The sequence below is a fragment of the Plecotus auritus genome, assembly GCF_963455305.1.
Source record: "Plecotus auritus genome assembly, chromosome: 3".
Classification (NCBI taxonomy): Eukaryota; Metazoa; Chordata; class Mammalia; order Chiroptera; family Vespertilionidae; genus Plecotus; species Plecotus auritus.
Window position 1 is genome coordinate 97,048,647 of NC_137772.1, and position 12,826 is coordinate 97,061,472.

The window sequence follows — 12,826 nt, forward strand, 5'->3', positions numbered from 1 at the left end:
ATGAATTTCAGGTGTACAACCCAGTGATTAGACACTTATATAACTTATGAAGTGATCACCATGATAAATCTAGTACCCCTCTGATACCATACATAATTACAGTACTAGAGGCCTTATGCATGAAATTTGTGCAAGCGTAGGCCTGGCTGCCTCGGCCCTCACAGCCCTGGCTGCGTCCAGATGGTCGTTCTGTTCAGCTGCTCAGTTGATTTGCATATTATACTTTTATTATTATAGATTATTATAGATTATTGACTATATTCCCTATGCTATACTTTATGTCCCATGACTATTCTGTAAGTACTGATTTGTACTTCTTAATCCCTTCACCCTATTTTTTCCATTGATTTTTAGAGGGAATGGATGGGAGGGAGGATAGGAGGGACGGAGGGGAGAGAGAGAAACATTGATGTGAGAGACATATCAATTTTTTGCCTCCTGCATGAGCCCTGACCAGGGCTGGGATCAAACCTGCAACCCAGATACTTTGGTGTGTGGGCTGAAGCTCTAATCACTGACCCATACCAGCCAGGGCATTGCAGTTACCCGTTTTAACCTCCCCCTCTGCCCTCATCCCATCTGGCAGCCATAAAAATATTCTCTGTATCTATGATTCTATTTCTGTTTTGCTTATTTATTTTGTTTTTTAGATTCCACATATTAGTGGAATCATGACACTTGTCTTTCTCTATCTGACTTATTTTAATCAGCACAATAACCTCTGGGTCCACCCATGTTGTTGCAGATGGCAAGGTTTAATTTTTTTTTTTAATGGCCAAATAATATTCTGTTGTATATATGTACCACTTCTTTATCCATTTATCTATTGATGGGCACTTAGGTTGCTTCCATATCTTTGCTATTGTAAATAATACTGCAATGCACATAAGGATGCATATGTCTTTTGATTTAGTGTTTTGGGCTTCTTTGGATAAATACCCAAAAGTGAAATTGCTGGGTCCTTTTTGTCTCTTGTTTTAAAGTCTATTTTGTCTGGTAAAAATATTGCTCCCCTAGCTTTTTTTTTTTTTTTTTCTTTTTCTCATTTCCATTTTCATGAAATATCTTCTTCTTTCCCTTTCCCTTTCCTTTCAGTTGTTTTTTTCTTAAAAATCTGAAGTAAGTATCTTGTAGGCAGCATATGTAAGTCTTGTTTTTATCTGTTGAGACACTCTATATCTTTTGATTGGAGCATTTAATCAATTTACATTTAAAGTAATTCTTGATACATATTTTTTATTACTATTTTATTATTCCTATTTTTGATCTTTTCTTAAAAATTTTTTCTTATCCCTATTTTTGCTCTTTTTTCTTCTTCTGGTATTCCCATGATGAGAACGTTGGTATCTTTGATGTCCTCATTTTTTGGATTTTTTTTTAAAGTTTTGATTGTGTGTTTTCTTCTATCTTATTTTCCAAACTAGAGGCCTGGTGCATGAATTCGTGCATGGGTGGGGTCCCTCAGCCTGGCTGGTGATCAGAGCAATCGGGGCTGTCTTGCCCAGTCCTAATCAGGGCTGGCCGGCCCAGGGGAGGGACCGCAGGAGTTTGGATGTGGGAGTGCACTGACAATCAAGGGGCAGCTCCTGCGTTGAGCGTCTGCCCCTTGGTGGTCAGTGTGTGTCATAGCGACCGGTCGACTAATCGTAATGGTCGCTTAGGCTTTTATATATATAGATTGCTGATTTGATCCTCTACTTCATCTAATCTACTGTTGATTCCCTCTAATGTAGTCTTCATTTCTGACTGGTTCTTTTATGTTTTCTATCTCCATTTTTATGTTTCCTATTTCTTTGTTGAAGTTCTCACTGAGATCATTGAGCACCCTAAAACTAGTTCTTTGAACTCTTTATCTGGTAGATTGCTTGTCTTCATTTTGTTTAGTTCGTTTTGTGGAGTTTTGTTTTGTTCTTTCATTTGGGACATGTTTGTCTTCTCACATTGCCTGCCGTCCTGTGTTTCTTTCTATGTCAGGTACAGCTGCCATACCTCCCTGTCTTGATGCCGTTGCTCTGTGTAGTAGGTGTCCTGTAGGGCCCAGTGGCACAGTACCCCCAGTCACTCAAGCTGGGTGTTCCAGGTACGAAGTCCCCTCTCACCACCCCATTTGGGCTCTGTGCACCCCCCTGTTGTAGTTGAGCCTTGATTGCTGTTGACACATCACTGGGAGGGATTGACCCCCAGGCAGATCAGCTGTAAGGACCGGCCATAACTATAGTGCATAGGCTCATTTCATGGAGCAGAACTTGCTTCAGTGAAGCTTTGGTGCCTGTCGAGTCTGCCCCTTGAGTCACTCATGGAGGTGGTTGGATGGTACTTTGGTGTGGTCTGAAGCTGTCCACTGGGTGTGCTTGCTCTGGGGCCTCCCAGGAGGTGCAGGCCAAGGTCAGTTGCTGCCTATGCCCTGCCCGGGACCACCTGATGAGCTGCAAAGTGATTTGCAGATGATTGCCATTTGTGCTGAGCTTGGAGGTGCCTGGGAGATGCTAAGCTTCGAATTGAGGCTGGCTGCCACTGGTGCTGGGTTTCGGACTATTTACTGTAGCAAGAGGTCTGTGACATGGTGAGGCCAGGTGATACTTGTTAAGTGTTTTTGAACCTTAGAGAAATTTTAGGAAGATCTGAAGCATGAGCCAAGAGAGGCTGATTATAAGGAAAAGCCATTGGAAGTGGCTTGGGTGGGCCCGAAAGTTGGGTGGGTCTCGGAATCACCAGGCCTGGGAAACAGTGTTAGCCAGGTTAATGGAGACTCAGATATGGCACCCTTCTGTGCTTCAGGGGGAGGGCTCAGCAAAGGAACAATGGCTTTTCTGCCAGCACTTTTGTCTGGGAGAAAGCTGCTCCTCTAGCCCTTGCCCTGAAGCCAGATGATTCACCTCCTCCCCATATGTCCTGGCACCTTTCAAGCTGCCCCCCAGTGCTGGAGCTCAGAGTCAGTCAATCAGCGAGTAAGTTTGTGTGGGCCCTTTAAGAGGAACTCCTGGGACTCCAGCAGCCCTCCATCCCACTCAGGCACAATCCCTGCTGGTTTTCACAGAAGTTGTGGGGACTTCTTTTCCCAGCACTGGAACCATGGTGGGCTGGGAGGCCTGTGTGGGGACCCCTTGCTCTTCAGAGGGACCACCCCGCCACGCCCTCCTCCTCCCCCCCACCACAGCCAAGATATCCCTTCTGATTTTTAGCCAACACACGTGGATGTGAGACCAGCATTTTCTACCTCTCTATTCTTCTTACCAGTCTGGATGTTGCTTCTTCTGTATATCCTTAGCTTTAGAACTTCTGTTCAGCTAGACTTGAGGCAGATATCAATGATGATTATTCTATAGTTTATTTGTAATTTTGATGTGGTTATGAGAAGATACAAGTACGGTGTTTATAGCTCTGCCATCTTGACAAGAAGCTCTGTATTCTAGTTTTAAAAAACATTTTTACATTTATATTTTGAGTAGATGACAAAAATTCCATGATAAAAATTAAAAACCCACAGCAAGTATAAAGTAAATGTCTTCCTCCTACCCTGTCTCTTTGGCATCCAGTTTCCCAGTAGAGGCCACCAGTGCATCATTCTAGAGAGCTGTGCATACATAGGTATTTGTATGTGAAATACATAGGTATTTATATTTTTGACACATATTAATACACTGCCTTCCTTGAAGGTTAGCCTCGCGCAGCTATGTGTGCAAATGCTTATTTCCCCAACAATTCATCAACACAATATTATCAAACTTTTGGGTCTCTGCCAATCTCATGGATGAAAGGGGTATCTTGATAGTGCCTTAATTTGCCTTTTTCTTATTAATGAGGTTGGGCATCTTTATGTATTTACTGTATTTTAAAGTTTCTAAGATGCCATTGATTGTAAGATGCATACTTATTAAAATGTGTGTGTATAAGGGATGTGCATTTAAAATTGATGAAATATGGTAAATTCTATTAATGTGTTATTTTTAGTTCCTTTTCTGTGGACTTCCTGTTAATAGCCTTAGCCTGTAATCCATGCAGGGGTCCTCAAACTACGGCCCGCGGGCCACATGCGGTCCACCAAGGACATTTATCCGGCCCGCCGGGTGCCGCTGCCTGTCCTGCTTAGCAGCCGACTCGTCCCGGGCCCGCAGTGTGCATAGGAATTTGTTCATAGTTTTTTTTTTAAAAACTATAGTCTGGCCCTCCAACAGTCTGAGGGACAGTGAACTGGCCCCCTGTTTAAAAAGTTTGAGGACCCCTGCTTAGAGAAACAGTCAATATTCTCATTGATTTGTAGGAGTTCTTTATATTTTAAGGAAATTAGCCCTTTGTCTCTGATAGGAGTTACAATTATTTTTCCCAGTCTGCTAACTTTGCCCTTGGTGGTTTTTTGCCATGAAGAATTTGTGTGCATACATGTTTGTATAGTTGAATTTATCTATCTTTTCCTCTAATGCTAATTAGTTTAGTGTTTTTCTTAGAAAGACCTTCTCTACTCTGAGATTATTTTTAAAATTCTCTCATGATTTTTTGGTATTGCTTTTATAATTTTTTCTTTTTTAAACTCAGATATCTGATCCATCCTGAACTTATTTTGGTGCAGTATGTTAGGTATAAATCCAACTTTATGTTTGTTGTTTTTTTCTACTGGGCAACCCACTTGTCCCAGTGCCACTGGTTGAATCTGTGTTTGTGTCTATTTCTGGATTTTCTTAGTATTTAAAAATTATTTCTACAAATTATATGAGTGTTATACATGAATCCAATCTCATGAAGAAATTTAATCAATAGTGAAGTTTTAAAAAAGGGCCCTTTGCTTCTCCCTACTCCTTCATACTTTTTCTAAGATAATCATTGTTAATAGACAGCCAAGTATTCCATGTAGAACTTTTTCTGCTACTTATATGTATATATAAATCTGTAGTTTGAGGGATGTGGAGATTCTGTCTATCTGTCTGTCTGTCTATCTATCTATCTATCTATCTATCTATCTATCTATCTATCTATCTATCATCTGCTGTAATATGCTGTAAATTGCTTTTCAACCCACTAACTCTATGTCTTAAGAGTTCCATGGCAGTCTGTGAAGTTCTACCTCATTATTCTTTTTAACCTCTGTATGGAGTCCATGGTATGAATATTTCATACTTGATTTAACCACTCCCTTATTGTTGCACATTAAGGTTGTTTGCAATTTTTTCCTAATTTTAGCAAGGCTGTATATACAGCTTATAAAGTGTGTAGCATTGCTTCTCTTTAATTTGTGATAAGCCAAATTCTAAAATATTTATGTGTGAAAAACTTACTGTTGTATAATTTGTGAGGAAGAAAAACTGGACCACATTGAGTGATATGTTATTAATATTTTGTGATGATCTTGTCTTTTCTAGATAAAATTTGATGCTGGGACCCTCCTTCTTAGTACACATCGACTAATTTGGAGAGATCAGAGAAATCATGTAAGATACAGTTTTTTACATCTGTTCTAGGTTTTAAATCACTGAAGTTTTTCTTCCTTTCTGGAAAACTATAAATAGATGCAGCAAATTTTTAATTTCAGAACGTTATTAGAGTGTGTGTGTCCCATACGATCTGTCTGAATGGAGTGCACATAGAGGGGATATAGTGTTGTCCCTCATTCAGCTCCAGAAAAGTCTGTAGTTACTGAATAGAGAATCATGGTGACTCCTGTTTTTAAAATACCAGTCAGATCCTACCTCATACCTGAATGTTCCATGTGTAACAGGAATAATTCTCCCATCAGTTTTTAGGGATCCTTAAAAAACTTCATCCTCAAAACAACCCAGCCTCTTGATTGCTGTTGAGAATCAGGAGGATGGTTCTGCTGGGAAGTGCATGCTTTTACCCAGATATTGAGAAAAACAGCCTCTAAGTCACTCAGCAAGAGGAGAAACTCCTGTTTCTTCGTTTCTAGGAAGGGAGAACAAGTTATGTGTATAGAGCTGATGTGTTTATTCCAAAGAACTTGAAAGTATTTGTGTTTATGAATAAATTTCAGTGTTGCCAGTACAATAAACAATTTCTTCTACATTATTTTTTAATTGCTGTTCCCCCATGAAATTTTAATTCCACAGGTAAACTGTATACTGTACTGAGACTCTTTGAAAGGTCACTAACCATTGCAAAATATGACTCTTTTTGGTCCCCAAGAACCAATTTTGTCCTCTTAGTGGTGGTATTTCTGTTGTTGATAATGCATGCCTTAGAACTGTTAATGTTTTCTAACTATTTTAAAAGAAATATACATTCAGGAAAGAAATTTTTTTTGGAGGGATAGGTGTCTTTAAACCATATGTTTATGTTAATCTTAGTATAATTATTTGATTATCATATAAAGAGGCAAATTTAGAAATCCTTAAACCAGCCATTGAATGCCATTCATTTGTAATAATTAAAAAATTAAATTTACTAATAAAGGGAAGCTATATTAATATTTTCTGTTTAAAATTTTGGGTGGGTGAGTGAACTATAGGAAATTATAAAGAAGAAAAATGAATAACACTCATTAGAGTTGTTTCGATTTACCTGTTCTATTTTTTGTTTTCCATATAAGAATATATTATAGCCTGGCTCTGGTGTGGCTCAGTGATTGAGCATCAACCCATGAACCAAAAGTCACTGATTCCCAGTTAGGACACATGCCTGGGTTGTGGGCTTGATCCCTGGTGGAGGGTGTGCAGGAGGCAGCTGATCAATGTTGTGTCTGTCTCATTAGTGTTTCTGTCTCTCTATCCCTGTCCCTTCCTCTCTTGAATCAATAAAAACATATTTAAAAAAAGAATATAGTATATGTAAAAAGTTGCATATAAATATTACTTTTTAAAAGATGTACCTACTGTGAAAACAAAGGTAGTTATAGCGGTTTTTAAATCTCTTATGTTTTTTCACATAGTAAAATGCCATCATAGTATTGCTTTCATTCATTTATTCCTTAAGTTTATTTAAGGAATAAAGTAACATAATTATTATTTATTGTTTTTATTATTAAGTACCTTAAAGGTATTTGACATTCTATTAAATGCTATAAAACAAGGATTTCTGACTAGTCTTATGAGTCATATTTTCTATTGATTTCCTCCTAGGAATGCTGCATGGCTATTCCTCTTTCTCAAATTGTGTTCATTGAAGAACAGGCGGCTGGAATTGGGAAAAGGTAAGGTCTATATATTATAGTTTTTATTCACAAAATACATTTCCATTCAAGCTGTTATCATTAATTTAGTTAATTTATTGCTGTGCCATGACTACATATGGGGACATGGATCTAATGATTGTACTTGGGGGCTTGATAAATAATTGTCCTTGATCATTCTACCTTAAGCTCATTGATAAATGGAAGTCATTCTTAAAGCATGAATCAAGTACTAAGGTTTGCTATAATATCATTGGGTTATAATAAATAAATGTGGTCCAGTTGTCATTGTATATATTTCCACAGACATTTACTTTTAAATGGCTATGTATCTTATTTAGTACTTAACATCAGAAATGAAGAAAGGAACTGACTTTGCTCCTATTTCTAGTTGATCATTAAATTTCTCACTTATATTTTTGATATATCAGTGTTAAGGTATCATAATATTTATTGTCCAAATTGGGACATTTATAAGTAATGGGAGTGCTGTTTATAATTGGACCAGACAAGCATAAAATGGGACTGTCCCAGGCAAATCAGGAGATATGGCTTCCCTGGTTTAAAACCACTGGTTAAAATGTTTCTGTTTATTCAAGTACTAGAGGCCTGGTGCACGAAATTTGTGCACAGAGTGGGGGGTCCCTCAGCCTGGCCTGCACCCTCTCATAATCTGGGACCGCTGGCTCCTAACTGCTCACTTGCCTGCCTGCCTGATTGCCCCTAACCACTCTGCCTGTCTGCCTGATGCCCCTAACTGCTCCCCTGCCTGCCTGATTGCTCCTAACCACCTCTGCTTGCCGGCCTGATCGCCCATAACTGCTCCCCTGCCGGCCTGATTGTCCCTAACCGCCTCTGCCTGCCAGCCTGGTCGCCCCCAACTGCCCTCCTCTACTGGCCTGGTCATCCCCAACTGCCCTCCCCTGCCGGCCTAGTTCCCCCCAACTGCCCTCCCCTGCCATCCTGGTAGCCCCAACTGTCCTCCCCTTCCAGCATGGTTGCCCTCCACCTGCCCTCCCCTGCCAGCCTGGTCACCCCTAACCGCCTCTGCCTCGGCCCCCACAACTGGTTTTGTCTGGAAGGATGTCCGGATGGATTTCCGGAAGATGTCTGGTCTAATTAGCATATTACTCTTTTATTAGTATAGATATACAGAATTCTGGCTGTATAGTTTAAGTGTATGTAATTGAGGTCAACTTATGAACAGATATTGAGGAATCTGTTTTCCACATGGGCCCATTTTTAGCTTTAGTATCCTATCTAATAAAAGAGTAATATGCAAATTGACTGTCACTCCAAGCCACAAGATGGTCGCTCCCATGTGGTCAAAGATGGCTGCCCCCATGTGGACACAAGATGGCCACCACAAAATGGCCTGCAGGGGAGGGCAGTTGTGGGCAGTTAGGGGTGACCAGGCCAGTAGAGGAGGGTAGTTGGGGGTGACCAGGCGGCAGAGGAGGGCAGTTGGGGGAGACCAGGCCAGCAAGGGAGGGTAGTTGGAGGGGACCCAGGCCTGCAGGGGAGGGCAGTTGTGGGGGACCAGGCTTGCTGGGGAGGACAGTTGGGGGGGACCCAGGCCTGTAGGGGAAGGTAGTTGGGGGGGACCAGGCCTGCAGGGGAGGGCAGTTGGGGGCGATTAGGCCAGCAGGGAGGGCAGTTGGGGGAGGCCAGGCCAGCAGGGGAGAGCAGTTGGGGGGGATCAGGCCGGCAGGGGAAGGCAGTTAGGGGTGACCAGGCCAGCTGGTGGGGCAGTTAGAGGTGACCTGGCCAGCAGGGGAGCACAGTTAGGGGCAACCAGACTGGCAGGGGAGGGCAGTTAGGGGCAATCGGGCCGGCCGGGGAGCAGTTAGGCATCGATCAGGCTGGCAGGGGAGTGTTGGGGGGTTATCAGGCTGGCAGGCAGAAGCGGTTAGGGGCAATCAGGCAGAGGCAGGCGAACGGTTGGGAGCCTTCAGTCCTGGATTGTGAGAGTGATGTCCGACTGCCCGTTTAGGCCCGATCGGATCGGGCCTAAACAGGCGGTCGGACATCCCTCAAGGGGTCCCAGATTGGAGAGGGTGCAGGCTGGGCTGAGGGACACCCCCCCTCCCAGGGCACGAATTTCGTGCACTGGGCCTCTAGTAGTTAGATACTTTAATAAATGTTAAATAAGTGCTTAACTTCACTGGAAATGCAATGTATGCCTTAATTATAATGTAGGTAGCCTAAAAGATTGCTTATTTGACATAAAAGAAACTAACCAACATTTTGAAAAGAGTAATAAGGTATTTATTTTTAGAGTAGGCTATTTCTCTAATTTATGTTTTGCCCCTTGTCACTTCTTTCCATCTTATATGTACTTTCTTTAAAATTTATTTTATTTTTTTATTGAGGTATAATTAACATACAACATTATATTAGTTGCAGCTGTACAGCATTTGATATTTGTATATGTTGGTTTTATTATTAAGTTCTACAAAGTAAAACTTAAAGAGTCTTTTAGATCATTTGAATTTTCCTCTGCTGTGTTACAAGGAAATCTAAACTATAACAAATATATTCAAAATAGTTACCTTCATATTAGTGTCTTATTTTTAAACATCTCCAGTGAGGAGGAATTTAATAATTTGCCAGGTTAACTTTTTTCAAATAGTTCCTAGCTCCTCTTGCCCCCAAATATTTATATCTTATTGATTCAAAGATGTATGTATATTTTCATACTTTAAGAAAGAACCCAAGATGCTTCTTTGATTTGGTGGATTTTAAACTTAATGAAATATGATATTGAATGACTCAAGAAATGAATAGGTGAAAAAATTTGCATGGATCTTTTATCCTAATTTTGGAATTTTTAAACTTCACGTTGTATCAAAATATTATAGCTTTTCATTAGGTTTCCTTTGACAAAATCTGATAGTAGGACTCAGGTTTGTTTATTTATTTATTTATTTATTTATTTATTTAGTTTTAAAGATTATATAATGCTTTTGCTCAGTCATCCTATCCAAATTGTCATAGTTTAGTTGCTCGAGTTGGCAGTTCATTTCAAACAGTCTTGTGGTTCTTCTTGCAGTTTTTAAAAAAATATGTATATTTTTATTGATTTCCGAGAGGAAGGGAGAGGGAGAGAGAGATAGAAACTCAATGATGAGAGAGAATCTCAATGATGAGAGAGAATCATTGACTGGCTGCCTCCTGCACCCCTCCTTCCCCACTGGGGATCAAGCCTGCAACCCAGGCACATGCCCTGATCTGGAATCGAACTGTGACCTTCTGGTTCATAGGTCGATGTTCAACCACTGAGCCAAGCTGGCCAGGCTGCTTACACAGTTTGTTTGCTTATTGTACTTAAAGATATTCACCACAAAGGAATAGATGAAGAGTCCTTAGAAATTGGTTCCAGTTCACTAAACAAAACATTTGTTAAATTGAGGAGGCCCCACACATGGTATTTCACAGTGGTATTTATGTAACCACCTGGGCCTAAACAAAGTAAAATTGAGTAATAGGTGAATCTGTACTGTGGCCATAAAGAAAAAGCTTTAAGCTAGATATCCAAGATATTTTGGCTAAGTCTCTTGGTTTTGCTAATCTTTATAGAAGATTGTTTATAGAGCAGGTGGGGAAAAAAATGAAAAAAACAACAACATAAAACTGAACAAATATAGTGGTATTTTTAATAGCATAGAAGATAATGGTAGTCATAAAGATGATGGTAATTTGTGTTCCTAGAGCAGCACTGTTTTTGAGAAATGTTTTTGCTATTGAATATTTTTCTAGGTCATACTGTTGATCAAGTGGCATTTCCCAAAAATGACAGTATAGAATGTTAGTTTTGGGTGGTGTTTTAATAAAATGTCTGCTGGCTAGTTTTACAGAGATAAGTTCTTAAAAATATTTAAATCATTTTTATTTATCAATTGCAGTTGACAATTGATAAATAACAATATTATATTAGTTTCAGGTATACACTCCAGTGATTTAGACATTATATAACTTACTAAGTAATCATCCCAATAAATTTAGTACCCATCTGATCCCATACATAATTATTAGAATATTATTGACTATATTCCCTGTGCTGTACTTTACATCCTGATTTTTCTGTAACAACCAATTTATACTTCTTTTTTATTTTTTAAATATATTTTTTATTGATTTTTTACAGAGAGGAAGGGAGAGGGATAGAGAGTTAGAAACATCGATGAGAGAGAAACATCAATCAGCTACCTCCTGCACACCCCCTACTGGCATGTGCCCACAACCAAGGTACATGCCCTTGACCGGGATCGAACATGGGACCCTTTAGTCCGCAGGCCCAAGCTCTATCCACTGAGCCAAACCGGTTAGGGCCAATTTGTACTTCTTAATCCCCTCACGCTTTTCACCCGTCCCTCCAACCCCCCTCCCATCTGGCAACCTTCAAAATGTTCTCTGTATCTATGAGCCTGTTCCTGTTCTGCTTGTTTATTTTGTTTTGTTTTTTAGATTAATTTGTTGATAGATATATATTTATTCATATTTTTTTCCTTCTTCTTTTTAAAGGAGACCCTTTAACATTTCATGTCATATAATACTGGTTTGATGGTAATGAACGCCTTTAGTTTTTTCTTGTCTGGGAAGCTCTTTATATGAGCTTCATACCGGTTTCAGCTGACTGGCTTTTTTTTATGGTTTCCATGCTCTTTTTTATGCTGTTGAAGTTCTCTCTAAGTTCAATTAGTCTTTCCCTAAATTTATTGAACATCCTTATAACCATTGCTTTGAACACTGTATCTGGTACTTTGCTTGCTTTTAGTTATTTTTCTGGAGATTTCTTCTCTTCTTTAATTAGAAGTAATTCTAAATGATAGCTTTGCTGGGTAGAGTGATATTTGTTGTAGGTCCTTGCTTTTCATCACCTTGGAATATTTCTTGCCACTTTCTGGCCTGCAAAGTTTCTGTTGAGAAATCAGCTGACAGTCTTATGGGAGCTCCCTTGTAGATATACTAGAGGCCCAGTGCATGAAATTTGTGCACTCGGGGGGGGTGGTCCCTCAGCCCGACCTGTGCCCTCTCGCAGTCTGGGAGCCCTCGCTCCTTACCGCCCACCTGCTTGCTGCTCTTTACTGCTCTGCTCGCTATTCCTTAGCACTGCTGTGGAGGCAGGAGAGACTCCTGCCACTGCTGCTGCACTCACCAGCCATGAGCCTGGCTTCTGGCTGAGCAGTGCTCCCCCTGTGGGAGTGCACTGACAACCAGGGGGCAGATCCTCCGTTGAGTGTCTGCCCCCTGGTGGTCATTGTGTGTCATAGTGATGGGTCAGTCCACTGTTTGGTCAATTTGTATATTAGCCTTTTATTATCTACCTAATAAAAGAGGAACATGTTAATTGACCGTACCTTCACAACGCCCACCAGCCAATCAGGAGCGAGTATGCAAATTAACCCAACAAATATGGCGGGTTAATTTGCATACGCAGGCACCGAGCGTCTGGGGGCAGGCGTTCTGCACCACCCAAGCCTCTCCAAGCTTCTGGGCAGCATGGGAAGGCGGAAAGGCGGCTCCAGGCTGGAGCAGAAATGTGACTCTGACCAGAGCGAAGGCGGTGCCAGTAGCCAGGGGAAGGAAGGCCCATTCTTGCACAAATCTTCGTGCATCGGGCCTCTAGTATAGGATAAGTGCTTTTCTCTTGATGTTTTTAAGATTCTCTCTTTGTCTTTAACCTTTTGCATTTTAATTATTTTGCGT

At 40.6% G+C, this 12,826-nt stretch overlaps 1 protein-coding gene across 2 annotated transcripts in view; it reads left to right on the forward strand.

Annotated features, from left to right (window-relative positions):
- Nucleotides 1-12,826, forward strand: part of VPS36 (vacuolar protein sorting 36 homolog) — a 45,709-nt gene that overhangs the window by 7,638 nt on the left and 25,245 nt on the right. For both annotated transcript variants that reach the window (XM_080661474.1, XM_080661475.1), the window contains exons 2-3: nucleotides 5,355-5,423; nucleotides 7,068-7,138. In XM_080661474.1, coding sequence (XP_080517600.1) covers nucleotides 5,355-5,423; nucleotides 7,068-7,138 — 140 coding nt within the window. The remainder of the gene's footprint in view (nucleotides 1-5,354; nucleotides 5,424-7,067; nucleotides 7,139-12,826) is intronic.